At 53.3% G+C, this 16,312-nt stretch overlaps 1 protein-coding gene and 1 long non-coding RNA gene across 2 annotated transcripts; one reads left to right on the top strand and one right to left on the bottom strand.

Moving 5' to 3' along the window:
- Positions 1-796: 796 nt before the first annotated feature.
- Positions 797-3,756, bottom strand: LOC136021812 (uncharacterized). Its single transcript, XR_010615891.1, has 2 exons — positions 3,713-3,756; positions 797-1,127 (listed from the first exon to the last, which is right to left on the bottom strand). It is a non-coding gene; the product is annotated as an uncharacterized LOC136021812 (long non-coding RNA).
- Positions 3,757-4,266: 510 nt separating this feature from the next.
- SRSF1 (serine and arginine rich splicing factor 1) lies at positions 4,267-8,258 on the top strand. The gene is made up of 4 exons (XM_065694434.1): positions 4,267-4,910; positions 5,210-5,394; positions 5,651-5,823; positions 6,081-8,258. Exons 1-4 carry the CDS (start codon positions 4,717-4,719, stop codon positions 6,273-6,275), a joined length of 747 nt encoding a protein of 248 aa, XP_065550506.1. The 5' UTR covers positions 4,267-4,716; the 3' UTR covers positions 6,276-8,258.
- The last annotated feature ends 8,054 nt before the right edge of the window (positions 8,259-16,312 follow it).

Raw genomic sequence — 16,312 nt, forward strand, 5'->3', positions numbered from 1 at the left:
TAATGGAAAGATGGAAAACCTCCTTTTAGAAGCCACTCAGGCCTAGCAAATGAGGGTTATTTTGGGAGGACAAAAAGATTCAGCTCTACCCATGCTCCCATGGCTCGGCTCGCTGGCACAGCCACCATGAAGATGTCCACAGGATATCTAAATGCAGTGTGCTCACTGATGTGGTTTCCTGGTGGGGAAGGCGACAGATGCCAGGTGTCAAATAAGAAGCCATCGATACTGGTAAGGGGCAAATACAGCCTGCCTAACAGCCCGGCAGGACAGGGTGCCTCACTCAGTGTTTTGTCACCACTCGCTGTTTCAGTTCCCTGTATCAGGACAGCACCACTTGCTCCAAGACAAAACCCAAATGGTGGGAAAGCAGGTGTCGAATGAGGTCGGTGAGCTCCTGGTGCTGGTGCCTGGGACGTGGGAAGGTGTCAAGGAGAAAGGAGGGGATTGCAGGAAGAGCACAGGGAAATAAAAACGGCAACAGAAAAAGGAGCAAAGGAGCGTTTGAGATCTCTGCCTAACCACAAGGATTGTACTCACATCAGCAACCCAAACAGATACGCTCCTTTTTGCTGCTTATTTTCATTAACAGTTTGCATCCATTTTCCTCCATCCACATCAGGCTGTAGGAACATAAACGTTTTCCCAGGGATAGAAATCAGTTAAAACAGGTTTGGCAAGGGGGTCATTCAAACTCTTCAGTCTGTGCTAACCCCTGCCCCCAGCCATGGTGCAGGAATCAAAGGTGAAACCAGGCGCTGAAAATCAGAGTAAATTATAAACATGAGAGCAGAAATCACATCAACCCCCTACATTTTATTTCTTTGAAAATGGTTTTTAAATTAACCTTTAATTAACTAACTTTAATTAACTATTAATTAATTTAACCTTTAATTGCTACTAGCCAGGCAAATACCACATAGGATTTAACTACATTCCATTTCCTTGTGTCCCTCCAGCCAGCTGGGCAGATAGAGACCGGAGTGGGGTGATGAGGTGGCTCATGGTCCTTCAGGGATGGACTTGGGCTGCAATGGATGCTTTTCGAACAGCCCCAGGCATCTGCTCCATACGATCACATCTCTGCTGAGCACATCATGCCCAAGCCTTGCGATGCTCTGGCTGTTCTAACGACATAAAGAGAGCAGTGTTTCAGAATATCTATAAATGAACACTTTCATTGTGCCTGCCAGGCGTGATTTGAATCCAGGTGGTGTTATCTACACAAAACACCAGGGTTCTCCTGCCGCCTGCTCCTCTGGGTGGCTTTGCTGCTTTAAATCCCTACCTGCGTGTGTCCCTGCAGGAGAAATCATGCTGTTGGAGCGCGATGTGGTGTTTGTTTGCATCGAGACATGCTGCAGCATGTGCGTGTGAAAGCGTTGTGCTGACATCTAAACCTACATAACTAGAACAAGCTCTGTCACCGTGCACTCGATGGGAATCATTTCCAACTTGCACACGCTCCCCTTGCCTTATCTGTACTGTTTCCCTGAAAGAAAATCACAGCCTCTATTTCTTTATCTTTTTCTACAGGAAAATGAGTAACTTTGATAACATTGAGGCGCTCTTTAAAATCAAAGGCCCCCAAAATATGAGCTTTACATTTCAATCTCCATAGACACTGTCTGTGCAGCTTCATGTTACTCTTGAAATGGCAAAGGAAACCACTTGAGCGGCATATTCACAACTGTTAAAGGAAGGAAAAGGCAAGTTTGGACAATTCAAAGCTTAGTTCTTAAAACCCCCTGTTACAACGTAAGGCGCCGTTGTGAAAATGACCCTTTTCTTCCAAACAATCTGGGCTTTGATGAATTGTTATTTTGCCACCAAGTAAGATTAGTGAAGACTAATCCCATCTGGATTGTGCAGTACGAGGATTAGGAAAAACAGGTTTTGTCTGATGGAGCCAGGCGAGTGGTGAAGGTGATGAGAGCTGCTCACAGAACCGCGGTGCAGCCAGCTCAGCCACGGCTCTGAAATGAAACCAAGTGACCCCATTATAAAGCATTTCAGTATCTTTGCATAAGAAGAACTACCTATGGCACAGGCTGCCCCATCCCTGGCAGTGTTCAAGGCCAGGTTGGACACAGGGACTTGAAGCAATCTGCTCTAGTGGAAGTTGCCCCTGCTTCCGTATACTGTGACACACCATTTTTGCACCATCCATTGATGTTCACAGCTAGAAATCCCTATTTTCCATCACTCCCATTCTGAGAAGGAAAACGTTGTCATTTTACAGTAGCTGCCTTTTCCACCAGGATTATTTACCATTTCCTTCCCAGTCATTTCTTTCCTCCATAATTAATGTCTAATGGTTCTCCACATACACATTCAGCCAGAAAGCCAAAAGCGACTCAGACAAAGCAAACAAATGCTCTGCAGCTTATCCAAGTGTTTCAAGCCTCTGAGGATAACACAGGGCTAAAAAAGGTAATGAGGAAGAAAGCATCCAATACTTCTATAAAGAGACACTTCATTAAGGTAATTAAGGCAGCCATTTAAAGGATTATTAACACACAAAAGAAATTATGCAACGGGCTTTTGGGCAGACTCACTAGTATTTTATGGTGCCTTTAAGAAATAAAGTGGTTTAATAAGCTTTTGAAAGGGAAGACTCATTTCTTGGCAAAGGATGGAGCCTTTCCTGCACTGGGGAAGAGCATATTCGGGGTCTTTGTGATTATTTTGTGAGGAGCTGATTTGTTCTTTGGGCTTTTTAAGGGACAATGAGTATTTCTAGCGAGCTGGCAAACAACTGAATTAGCTGGTTAAATTGTGCTGGTTTAAAGTGATGTTTTCTTGCCCTAAAGCATCCACTGAAATCATACAGATCAGTGCTGGAACCACAGCAGTCGCTATCACCATTCCACTACAAATGAAGCAGCGAAGCCTTAAGACTCTTAAAGACATAGAAAACCGCTAGAGAGACGCTAGTTTATAGACTTCACAAACCCCCTCTTCTGAAGAAGGGCTTTCTCCCAACATCCTTCAGTGATTAATCACAGTCTCTATTGAACCACGGGCAATCTAACACAGATATCACCAGTGCTAAAATCACTAGAGCCAAGCATGACTGACGTCACCTCCATCTGTAAGTTAAACACATCATGCCATTGCCCTGCAAGCCTTTCTCTAAGCTGGGTTTTTCTAGAGGAAAATGCATGTTTAATGAGGAATAAAGCACCCACGACAGCACTAAAGAGACATGACACACTTCTCAAATCCCTTAATTAACTTAGGGAGCCTAAAGGGGTTTGCTACGTGCTCAGGTACTGCTCCAACCCCACCACAGTGGTTGCAGAGCCTCAACCCTCCCGGCACTGCGTGGATTTGCTTGTGCTGATAGAGGAGATGCCAAGGGATAAACAAGAGACATCCAGGCTGCAGGAGTACAACTATTCCAAGCATTTTAACAAGGATCCCTCCCACCTCTGTTGTTTCTTGTGGCTATATTCCGCTTTAAACGGATTTAATTGAAATTATAACCTCACATATATAACATAGTCCTGTTGTTTCCTTGCTGCTTCCCCAGAAATCCTTTTCCACCCTCTTTTGGGCCCATTCCCGCATGACTCTGCAGGCACAACACACAGCAGGCACTTCTGCAGGAGCACACAGCCCCTGGGAGGCGATGCGCTCATGAACGTGTCCACTTGAGATGTGCCTTTGCCTCCACCTCCAGTGCTTTTGTGTCCTTTTATTAACTTACAGACACGAAACAACGCCAAGTACTCTTTCGGGTCTGCTCTGAGTCCCTCCAGCGCACACCATGATGCAAGAGCCCCTAAGATCCACAACACAGCAGTGTCAGGGGGATTAAAACCAACACAGCCATAAAACCTGACTTTAACTCTCTGCTGAAGGGCACCGAGAGCCGCACGCTCGCATGGCTGAGCAGCGCACCCAGCCCTGCATTCGGCTCTCCGTGCCCTCAGGGCAGCCATTTTACCTCAGCGTGGCCGAGCCCCAGCCCTACGCTCAGCCCTCCCGCCTGCCCCGGCAGCAGCACACGTTCCTGGGCACACCGAGCGGGGACCGAGCGGGGACCGGGCCGAGCAGCGCCCGCACCAGCACGGCCGGACCCGCTGCCGCCGCCATCACCCCCCGGCCCCACCACAGGCCCCCCTCCCGCGCGGTGCATTGTGGGACACACCCCGCGCCTTGGCGCCAAGAGCCGCCGCGGTGCATTGTGGGACACACCCGCCCCTGCCCCGGCCGGGACTTTTTGGAGCGGACGCCGCACCGGACGTGACGTCATACGGCCTGCCGTTGTAAAAGCCGCGGTCGGCCGTTGCGTTGCTCCCTCCCCGCGGGCACCGGGAGCCTCCCGGGAAAGAACGGGACCCGCTGCGGCCTCCCGCGGAGGAGCCGTGCTGCCAGCGCGCGGTCGGCTGCTGCGGGTGGAGCGGCTGAAGGTCGAGAAGAGAGGGACTTCTTTTCGTCGGATCCGCGCATGCGCGGTACCGAGCAGTGAGGGCGCGGCGGCATACATCGGTTCCCGCTTCATTCGCCGTCAGCGGCGGCGGTGCTGCGTCCCGGGGTGAAATCCCTGCGCGCAGTCGGAGCGTGAGGGGAGCCGCGGTCGCCATTTTGAAGCGGTGTTTGGGGGAGGCGGCGCGCTCGCTCCCGTGTGCCCAGCCCGGCCCCGTGCCCGCCGCCCGCCCGCTGCCTGCGCCCCGGCCCTGCACCGCCGCAGCCATTGCCGACCTTGCCATGTCCGGAGGGGGCGTGATCCGCGGCCCAGCCGGCAACAACGACTGCCGCATCTACGTGGGGAACCTGCCCCCCGACATCCGCACCAAGGACATCGAGGACGTCTTCTACAAGTACGGGGCCATCCGCGACATCGACCTCAAGAACCGCCGCGGGGGCCCGCCCTTCGCCTTCGTCGAGTTTGAGGACCCCAGGTGAGACACCCCCCCCCAACACACACACACAGCCTCCCCCGATGGGGCAGGGCGGCCCGTGACCCACTGCGGCCTGCCCGTGTGCGTGTCCCGCAGCGCCGGGCCTGAGGCGGGGGCAGGCGCCTGCGCCGCCGCTCCCCGCCCCGCAGCCCCGCGGTAACGGGCCCCGCGCCGCTGCGGGGTCGGGGGCCCATGGAGGGGGGCGACGGGCGGGCGGGAAGCGGGAACAAAGGCGGGGGGGCGGCGCATGGGCAGGGCGGGGCGGGCGGCCGCGCTCACCGCCCCGTCCCGTCCCGCAGGGACGCGGAGGACGCCGTCTACGGGCGGGACGGCTACGATTACGATGGGTATCGCCTCCGCGTGGAGTTCCCTCGGAGCGGCCGGGGCACCGGCAGAGGTGGCGGCGGCGGCGGAGGGGGTGGAGCCCCCCGGGGCAGGTACGGCCCCCCGTCCCGGCGCTCGGAGTACAGAGTGATCGTCTCGGGTGAGTCCTTGCTCTCTTTCCCTTAACCGCAGTGCTCTCTCGGGGTCCTCCAGGCAGGCTTCCTAGCGAGAGGTGCTGCAGCTCCAAGTTGTTTCACCTCGCGTAGCCTGGGAGGAACGCTGTGCCTGCGAGCGGCTCCTCCAGGCATGCTGCCTGCTTCCTCAACAGCCTCTGTCGGTTCCTTTGAGCTGATTCTGTAGCTACACGAGGCGAGAGCACAACCCGGTTTTAAAGTCGCTTCTTCCTTTTTACATAGGGCTGCCTCCAAGTGGAAGTTGGCAGGATTTAAAGGATCACATGCGTGAAGCAGGTGATGTATGTTATGCTGATGTTTTCCGAGATGGCACTGGTGTCGTGGAGTTTGTACGGAAGGAAGATATGACCTACGCTGTGCGAAAACTGGATAACACTAAATTTAGATCTCATGAGGTAGGTTTCATACTTTCTTTGGCCAGAATTGGATGCAAGGGGCTTAACAGTAGGATTTGAAGGTAAGGAACGTGTGGTGTTTGTTCATATACGAAGCGGCTGAGTAAGTCTGTGGTCAGTTTGTCAGGAGATAGGCTTTAAAGCTTTGCTGTCTGTTTCCGTGCTGCTAGTAAACGATATCTGCAGTCTGTCAGCATGCCTAAAAAGATGGCCCTGAAGCCTAGACTTTTCAATCGAAAGTTCTGTCTATTCAATAGGGAGAAACTGCCTACATCCGTGTTAAAGTTGATGGCCCAAGAAGTCCAAGCTATGGAAGATCTCGGTCACGCAGCCGTAGTCGTAGCAGAAGCCGTAGTCGAAGCAACAGCAGAAGCCGCAGTTATTCCCCAAGAAGAAGCAGAGGATCTCCACGCTACTCTCCCCGCCACAGCAGATCCCGATCTCGTACATAAGCGATCACTAGCTCTGATCTTTTTGTAGAAGCCCATGTTGTACACAGTTTTCCTTTAGTACAGTCTTTCATTATCCTCTTTTTTTTTTTAATTCCAACTGTTTTACTCGAATTGGCTAAAGTGTTGAATTGCATTCTTGTGTAAAATCCCTAGTGAGTATTTGCTCCTTCACATCGACATTCCCCTCATGTCTTTGGTAAATTGTATTTTAATTGATGTCAGTCAGGATTGTTTCGGTTTAGTTTCTAGATCAAATACCAACATTCTTGGAGCTGTGGTATTGCTGTGTAAATGTCTCAGTGTTCAGCTATGGTTTATACGAGCTGGGGATGTTGGGATGTTTGTGGCTAACTTGTCTCTTCTGGGGGATCTTATATTTTATCTTGCCTTTTCGTGTGTCTTTCTGTAGACATATCTGAAGAGATGGATTAAGAATGCTTTGGATTAAAGGATTGTGGAGCACATGTCAATCATTTTAGGATTGTCAAAAGGAGGATTGAGGAGGATCAGATCAATAATGGAGGCAATGGTATGACTCCAAGTGCTATTGTCACAGATGAACTTGGCAGTATTGACCTTATACCGAGAGCCAGGCTAATGGAGCGCGTGCACCTCTGTGTCACGTCAGGCATGGTCTAGTTACCGCAGGCTACAATTGCTCTTTGCTTTAAAACTCTTTTTCTGGGGGGGCAATTGTGGCTAAATACTTGCTTTTGTTTATTCTCTAGTCTATTATTCCATTCTATTTTTAGTTTTTTTAAGGAATAAACCGGGTCGGGGGTGGGAGTTTTGGTTTACTTTGTCACGCAGCATTTGGTTACAAGTGTTAAATGTTCTGTAGTATTCGTGCACTTGTAGTAGATCAAAGGGTATCTTTAAATCGGAGTATAATATCAATACTGCTAAAATCTGCATGTCCTCTGTGTGACTGATACAGCGTTGCTATTGCATTTCTTAAAGTATCAGACTGAAAGCAAAAATACAACCAACAACTTAAGACAACCAAGTGGGGAATAACTTAAAGTCTCAGCCCTGCCCCCTCAGACTAATTGTCAATTGACTCACCGATCCGTTTGCGAACTCCAGTTCCCAGCGTTCCCTTCCAGCCGGGAATGCTGTTGTAGCTCAGGCCTGCAGCAGGTGGATAGTGTTGGCAGTTAAAGCTCTTCCAGTTTCGTAGCCCATTTTTTGCGACCACAAAGCCCTGCGAGCGATGAGTATGTTGGCATTTTCAGTTGACATATTGTAAATATGACAAATGTTTCCTCCCAGTAGTAATTAACATTTCTAAGAAAGAATTATCTGAGCATCACCATTCACGAGTTTGTTTTGGGGAATTGATAGTTATTACTGTACATCTCTGTTAATTGATGGCAAACATAACTGATCATTCCCCAGAATCCTATTTTTTCATTACAGTATCTAACTTTTTGCCTCCTCTTTTTTGGTTTTGCTGGTTATAAAGGTTTGGATTGGAGAGGGCTCACTGGATCCCAATCCTTGGAGCTGGATCATTGGATTCAAATCATAATGTGGATAGGATAGGGAGGCTGAATTACAAGGATTCATGGAGCGGGATCAGATTACCAGGAACATAGGAGTGGATTCCTGCCCCAACCAAACCGCACTCGTGTGGAGTCTTTTTGTTATTCAACTCAATTGGCTATTCCAAAGATACCTTTTTTTTTTTCCTATTTTTGACGATGGGAGCCCTTAAGATGCACGATGGAGTTTTTCCATGGTTTTTGGTAAAAGGAGCAAAGCGAGGACCTGGAGAGGTGCGTTGGAGCGATCTCCTTGGAAGGATTCAGCACGAGTAGATGGTAAACGCTTAAAGGGGAAAAAGGGGGGGTTGTTTAAAACATAAAACCGAAGTCATTTCTCTAAATTTAACAACCAATTGGAGTTAAAGATTGAGCAGGTTTTCAATTGGCTTCTGCCTTTTTCTTTTCCTTTAACAAATAAAATTTTTACAGAAACACACACCCGGGGGTTGTGGTTTGTTGCCAAGCCGAGGGCTCTGCTCGCCACCGCGGCCCCGCTCGGCCACACAAAAGCCTTTTGTGCTCCACAGAGATGTAGTGTTCACAGGAAGCGCTGGTGTTTGAGCTGCTCCCAAAGAAAGGGCTCCGTTCCCTGGGAAATGGGTGGAATTTATTACAGGAGAAGGGGGAAAGAAAGACTTCTCGCTGCTTAAAAGAGGATGTGTTAATATTCATGTTGCTAGTGATACTCAAGGGAAAATGGGAGGTTCGGCAGGCTCTGTGCTGGCCCTGCAGTCCTCTTGAGGGTAAATGGGGTGTGCAGGCCTTGGTGGTGGCTGGAGGCAGCAAATGAAGATGATCCCAGAGGAGCTGATGTAATCTGGTTACAGTCACCCCCAACATCCAGCCTGGGAATGTGGCTCCATTGCTCTGTGGTGACTCTCGTTGCTTAGTATGGAGTCCATGAAAATTCCTTTGGTTATTGAAGTTCATGTCAGTTTTTCAGGGAATTAAAAGTGTCAGTGTGGAGCACAGGGGTTGTGTTTCTGCACGGTGTAAGTGCGGTGTACAGGGCTGTCCTGGGGAGCACAGGCTGGGTGGTTGGGTCACTGTTTAAGTGGGTACCTTGGGGTTGTGTGGCTGGGTTTTGGTAGCAGGGGACTGCAGGGAAGGCTCCTGTGAGAGGCTGCTTTTAGCTTCCCACCATGTCTGATAGCACCAATGCCAGCCAGCTCCATGATGGATCTGCCACTGACCAAGGCTGAGCCCTTAGTGGTGGAGATAGCACTTCTGGGACCATGTGTTTAAGAAGATGGATAAAGTCCTGCACAACAGCAGAGGGCAAAGAGTGAGAGGAACAGCTCTGCAGACACCAAGGTCAGCGTGGGAGAAGGTGCTCTGGGCACCAGAGCCAGAGATTCCCTGCAGCCCCTGAAGGTGCAGCAAGGGGATTCCCAAAGGAAGCTGTGATGCTGTGGGAAGCCTGTGCAGACGCAGGTCTGGGCAGGACCTGTGATCCCATGGAGAGAGGAGCCCATGCTGGAGCAGGGATGAGTGTGAGGAGCCAAAGATGTGTCTATGAGATGTCCACTCAATTCTGAACTGATGGCAAAGCCCTTGTGCCTGAGGGCAAGGTAAGAGCCATGTTGCACACAGAGCACACTTGGCTGCTGCAGTGGCTGTGGGACAATGCTGGGTGGGAAGAAATGGGGAAGAGCTGTTGGGATGAGTGGGGTGGCTCTTGCCAGAGATGTTTGTTTGTCAGGGAGTGGGAAGCAGGGGGGTGGAGGGGCAGCGTGTGCTCAATGGCACGTAGGTATGTGCTGTTGGAGGGGAAGTTGGCCTGAAAAACCCCAAACCCTTGTGTGGCCTGAGCTCAAGGAAGGTGAAATGGGAGCGGCTTTAAAGCAGAGGTTCGAGTGTGCTCAGGGAAACAAAAACCTCTTGCACAAAAGGAAACCTGAAGAGTTGGGTTTGAATTGGAGTGGTGCTTCGAGAGGATCCCTCTGCCTGCCTAGGGGCTGGCAAGAAGGAGACCTTCATGGGGTAGGAGGAGTGAAGGAGGCTGAGACCCTCATGGATGGAGGGGCTAAAGTCCCCTCTTTGAAATGCGAGGGTCTGGGTTCTGACCCAGAGAGTCCAATGGCTCTGGGCATAAAGAGCTGATTAATGTGCTGGGGCACTAACTGAAGGGGTGGTTCAGCTGATGTCAAGACACAGCAGTACCCGTACAAGCTCCGAAGTGGTTGCAGCGTGGTGAGAAGCATCACCCCTTGGAAATGCCCTTTCTCCCTGGCAGGAGCACAGCAGGGCACTGGATCCTGTGAGGAGGAGGAAACACCAGTGTTTCTCCACGTTGGGATTTGTGGACCACATCACCTTTGTGCAAAGCTTTTAACACTGAGTTCTTACAGGCCTGGGGGGCTTGTACCCCTGCAAGGAGGCTGCCGGCCCTCCCTGCTGAGCGGGAGTGCTGTGTTTTCACTTGGAAAAAGGAAGGGAATGGTGGAATGCTGGAGTTCCTTCCTTCTACCCTGAGGGAAGAGATGTTGGGCTGCTGCAGCTGATCCATGTCCCTGCTTTTAACGCAGCAGTGCTGGAGCAGCTCTTGCCATTCCTGCGCACGGGAATCCGCCTTTTCCGATGGTCCTGCGCTTCCGATAGTGCTGCTTTGTTGGTACAACTGAGGGCAATTGTCCTCCCTGGGGCTGCGTGGTTCCTCTGTCCTGCCCTTACTCCACACAGCTGCTGCTTGGCAGCCCAGCACTGCTGGCATTGTGCAGGCACTTTGGGAAGCGCAGCGGTGAGGGAGGGAATCTGTCCTCCTTAATCCCACTGCTAGCAGAGTGCTCCATAAACCTAACATGGAAATAGATGGAAAAGTTGTGGTTTCTCCCAGAAACCACAGTTGGGGGGGGGGGGGGTGGGACGGGACTTCTGCTTTAGAACAGCAGTGTCATTCGTTGATCTGTTCGTATTGGTTGTGGCTTCAGGTTTCTTGCTCCTGATGACAACCGTTTCCAGCTGTACAGCACAATTGGAGTAATTCCTGTGTTGGCTGAAACCAGCTCCAGTAAGGGTTAAGTGCAGAATGAGCCTCACCACACCTGCGGCTGAATCTGTTTCAAACAGAAAGGTGAATTTTTAGGAGGAAAAACCCCATCAAATCAAGATTCCAGGCAGTTCCCTGTGGAACCAATGTTCCCTGACATCCCTCTCCTGCATGCCTGCAGAGGTGAGTCAGACTTGCAGGGCTTCATGTAAGCAGCCACACTGTGTGCTCCTTGAAGGGCACAGAGCCTCGCCTGCCCCTTGGCCATAGAATCCGGGAATGGTTCAGGTTGGAAGGGGCCTTAAAGCTCACCCAGCTCCAACCCCTGCCATGGGCAGGGACCCCTTCCACTGGAGCAGCTTGCTCCAAGCCCCTGTGTCCAACCTGGCCTTGAGCACTGCCAGGGATGGGGCAGCCACAGCTTCTCTGGGCACCCTGTGCCCTGTGCCCAGTGGTGGCAGGGTCCAGGCTCAGCCTGTTCCTGCCCCCTCCCCACCGGTGCGCTGCGTGTGTGTGCAACAGTTGTAGGGCCATTAGCATAATTTTATGCACTAATTTGTGTAATCATTAAAGAGCTGAGAAGGGCATTGTTCGCATGAGTAATTACGTCGGTGTTCTAATAGCTCCCGTTCATCCCGGCAGTGAGTTTCATGTTTCTGTGAGTCAGCCAAAGAGCCCTGCTTTGGCTATAACAGTGTTTTAAGCAACATCCCCCTGTTTCGCATGCCTCGGTTGTGCTCTGCGTCGCTGTGACGTGATGGAGCTGATGAGCTTACACCGTGCAGATGGCTACTGGGGACGTGGGCCAGCGTGGACGCAGGGCTGGAGCAGCCCTGCTCTGGAGCCAGGCTGGGAGAGCTGGGCTGGGTCAGACTGCAGGAGACCTTAGAGCAGCTCCAGTGCCCAAAGGGGCTGCAGGAAACCTGGAGAGGGGCTTTGGACAAGGGGTGTAGGGACAGGCCAAGGGGAATGGCTTGAACCTGCCCGAGGGGAGACTGAGATGAGCTCTTAGGCACAAGCTCTTCCCTTTGAGGGTGCTGAGGTTTCAGCAGTAACTCCTGTGGGTCCAAACAGGGAACCATGGCTCCTGCCTTTCTGCCCTCCCCACCATCAGCCCCTGCGCACGGGATGCACGGCATCAGGCACATAAGGTCAGTGCATTTAGGGAAAAACACGGCCACGGAATTAGAGCAGCCGAGGCAGCGAGGAAATCCGGGCGCTAATCCCTGATCTTTCACTGACACACGGCAAAGCCCAGGCGAGCCGGCTGCCTCCCTGCTCCCAGCCACAGCTGGAACACACGGATAATGCTGCATTACCTTCCCTGCGGGGCTGCAGCGATTAAGAGCGGAGAAGAGCTCACAAATCCTTCGGGAAAGGGAACGGCGGGGATTAGTGCCCGGCTGGAGGGCTGCGGTCCCCCTGGACCCGCTTGTGCCTTTGCCAGGGCCGTGCCCCATTTTCCTTATTCTTTGTTGTTTACTCTTTTCCCAGGACCCGGGTGTTGGTTAATCCCATTTGGCAGCTATGGATCGTCTCCACGACAATCGATGGTTGTGCATTCGGCTGCATCGCTCAGCTGATCCCACAGGAATGAGCATCCAGCACCAGCAGGAGCCTCGGGCACAGCATCCCTGCTCCACAGGCAGGGACCCCTTCCACTGGAGCAGCTTGCTCCAAGCCCCTGTGTCCAACCTGGCCTTGAGCCCTGCCAGGGATGGAGCAGCCACAGCTTCTCTGGGCACCCTGTGCCAGCGCCTCAGCACCCTCACAGGGAAGAGCTTGTGCCTAAGAGCTCATCTCAGTCTGCCCTCGGGCAGGTTCAAGCCATTCCCCTTGGCCTGTCCCTACAGGCCCTTGTCCCAAGCCCCTCTCCAGGTTCCCTGCAGCCCCTTTAGGCACTGGAGCTGCTCTCAGGTCCCCCCTTCAGGAGCCTTCTCTTCTCCAGGCTGCCCCAGCCCAGCTCTCCCAGCCTGGCTCCAGAGCAGAGCTGCTCCAGCCCTCACAGCAGCTCCGTGGCCCCCTCTGGACTTGCTCCAACAGCTCCACGTCCTTCTTATATCTGCATATCTCTGTAAAACATGCATGTGTATAAACACGCGTCAATATACACGTACCAGTCTAGATGTACAAATCATACACACGCATAGAACTATTTGATGCTAAGCATGGGCAATCCTCACTGCACAGCGCCAGTGCCCTGGCACTCTGCATCTCTCCATACACCGCTTGCTCCGGGGTGTCCCCAGTGAGCGCACCCGCAGCGCACAGCCCCATTTAGAGCAGGGGCGATCGCTTTGTGCGTGCTGGGGCAGCACCAAAGCAGCAGCTTCCTCTGCCCCCAGGGCAGCTCCTCCTCTCCATCGGTGCAGCCAATGCAGCTTCTTGGTGGGAAATGCAGCCGTGATGGAGACACCCAAAATAACACCCAAGGGCAGGGGATGCGGAGCGTGGGGCAGCTCCGCTGCAAGGTGCAGAGCGCAGATTAGCCCAGGCACAGCTGAGGACAAGGAGGTGGGAAGAGATAACAGCACTCTCCCTGCTAAACATAGCCAGGATCGCTCCCGGCCCCGCCGCTGCTCCGGCCGGAGCACCGAGCATCTCCTGTGGCTATGGGAGAAGGGAGCCAGCGGTGCTGTGTGCCATAAAGGCAAAGCTCGGGCTGCAGGAAGCAGGGATGTGCCTGTCTTGGGGATGGTGCTGGATTCAGAGGGATGGCAGAGAGGGAGGAGGATGATATTCCAGGGAAGGGTTGCCCATAGCGGGACAGCAGGGAGGGAAGTGCTCGGAACTGCATGGATCAGCAGGGCTGTTTGGGATGGGGATGCTTTCACCAGGGAATGCCTGACAGCATGGAGCAGCCATAACACTATTGCTGCCTGGCTCTTGGGGAGCCCTGGGCTGGTGAATGCGTGTGGTGGGAGCTGACACCCAGCTCCGTATGGACCTGGGAGTCTCTCTGCCACCCTTGACATCATGCTGGCTTTTCCATGCCCTTCCTTCCTTCCTTCCTATACACATGGCTGCAGCGGCAGCACCTCAAAGTTTGGTGCTAAACACATGGAAACAGGGAACGCAGCGGCATTCCCGCAGGGTCCTGCTTAGGAGGCTCCTTCCCTTTGATAGCTCCTTGCTGCTCCTCCGTGGATTGCCATCACGCCTTTGCGCAGTGATCCAGCCGAGCCGGCTGGTGAATTCCTGCATCCTATTTTCCTCCTCTGAAAACTGGAGCGATCCTTCAGATGTGCTAATTATGGGAAGGCGACGACGCGCTCTGCACCAGCAGCAGCAGCAGTGCTGCCTCCAAGCCCCGGGGCTGGTGCTTGTGGTGGTCCTGGCATTGGTACTCAATGGCACAGGATGGAGAGTGGATGGGTGGCAGCAGGGGACGGCTGTGGGCAGCCATATGGCAAAAGCCTTCCCTTTCCCTATGTGTGCAAACCCGTTCTTTACCCCCGCAGCACCTCCTGTCCGTGTTTGCTGCAGGTGAAGGATGCGCTTGTCCAGCAGGCAGTGGGATGCTCCTCGGAGGATGCTGCCCCATCCCATGGTGTAGCTGGCACAGGGCAGCCGTGCTGGCGGCTGAGCCTGCAGTGCGTGCTCCCCGCTGACGTGTGTTACTGTCTCTTTTTAGCTCCCCTAATCACTTGGAGAGGGAAGTTGAAGCTGCAAAGAGAGACGCCAGAGAAGACACGAGCTGGGGAAGCAGCTGAAGGGAAGCTGCCTGCAGGGAGCACATTCTGTCGCTGCAGCTTATTTACACACTCGAGGGCTCTTCAGCCCCACGGAGCTGTGGAATCCACTCGGGGAGCAGAGACAAACAGAGAGGGGCTCCTCCAGCACTGAAATGTTCGATGTGTTCTATTCCGAGCGATGCAAACGCGAGCTCAACAGAGGAAGCAGAGCACAGCGGCTGGGAAGGTGCTGGGTGAGGAGGGTCCCTGCCACGGGACCCAGCCCATCAGCTCTGTAGCCATGGGAGATGTGCACAGAGCAGACGTTATGACTTTATCACTCACATCCACGACAGTCCAGGGGGGGTTCTGCAGGGATAATGGGATAAAACAAATAGAGTTTAGATGGAGGTTAGAGTTTAGCCCTTCTGCGGGTCCTGGATGGAGGGGAGCCGCATCCTGCTGCAGCAACAGCCACTGGTGCCCATGCAAACAGGCACCTTACCGAGTCCCGTGCCTGAGCACGGTGGAGGAAGCTGCTCCTCTCTGTATGAGTCGTGCCATGAAGTGGCATTGACACATGACCCATGGGTATCGCCTCCTCTGGAGGTGGGGCACTGGAAGCAGGGGATACCCCAGCAGCATTCCCGACACCGGCTTGGGAAGTGCTGAGGGAGAAAGGAAGGCAGCTTTGTGCTCGGAAAGGCAGGAAAGAGCACCCTGGGGATGCTGTTAAATGGGCCACGCATCCTGGTGCCCTAGAAAGTCCCTGCGCGGGTACCCGAGCGGCAGCACTGCGGGCCGGCTGCTGCTGCTGTCGCTGTCCCAGCTCCATGACTGAGGGAGCTGGAAGGTGGAAGTTAAACAGCAGAGCGCTCGGAGCCGCCTGTGATGTGGGCTTGTCCAAAGCGGCGCTGCTTTAATGAGGATGGGGAGTTTGCAAATCAAACCTTTGTTTATTCCGCTTTGGGGCATATATAATGTATATGTACATCTATAATGCATATGTGCGTATATAATGCAAATAATGTGTTTTCAAACACTGTGGCTTTTGCATTTCCAGCTACAGCTCTGGGTAAAGGGAAGTTCGTCAGGTTTGGCATAGACTTGCCCTTTATTAATAGAGCTCCTCTGAGCTCCTGCTTTGCTTTGCTCCTAACACAGCTCCTCTCCCAGTGTTCGCTGCTGTGGGATGTGCTGGGACGCCCCAGCTGGATGCCGGTGAAAGGAAAGCGGCTTCCAGCTCCGTTTCCCTCTCCTCTGGCTCCATAGGAAGGGTTTGAGTGCCCAGTTCTGTTCCCGTAGCCCCTCTTTGGTCGCAAACCCCCAAGACCGGGGCTCAGCCTCCTCCGTGCCCACCGGGATTTCTCCCATGACTCAGGGATGCTCGGGCAGATTTCTTCGCCTTTCATTGAAGCGAGTGCGAGCCCTCCCAGGTCTTCCTTAACGGGCATTAACAAAGCAACCCGACCAAGAGGGAGGAACACGGCCAGGAGCAGCTGCGGTGCTCCCCCTGTTCACAACGCGTTGCCTTCCCCTCGGCCCCCCTGCAGCCCCTGCTCTGCCGATAGCGGTTGTTGCTACCGATAAAGGGCAGGCGAGGGGAATGCGGAGGCGTGCGGGGTGCAACCGATGCTGTGGTTATCCCCGTGCTGCAAGAGCATCTCTGCGAGCAGAACAGCCCCTCCGTGGGCGAGCTGCGAGCTGCCCGGTGCGGCCCCAGCAGGGCTCGGAGCGCTCCATGGGCAAACCCCCCTTGGGCTCCTTTATTTGGGTTTGGTTTTCCTAATGCAAGGCTTTTGCAGAGCAGGGGGGACATCCGCGCAC

The sequence above is a fragment of the Lathamus discolor genome, chromosome 14 (genome assembly GCF_037157495.1).
Source record: "Lathamus discolor isolate bLatDis1 chromosome 14, bLatDis1.hap1, whole genome shotgun sequence".
Lineage (NCBI taxonomy): Eukaryota > Metazoa > Chordata > Aves > Psittaciformes > Psittacidae > Lathamus > Lathamus discolor.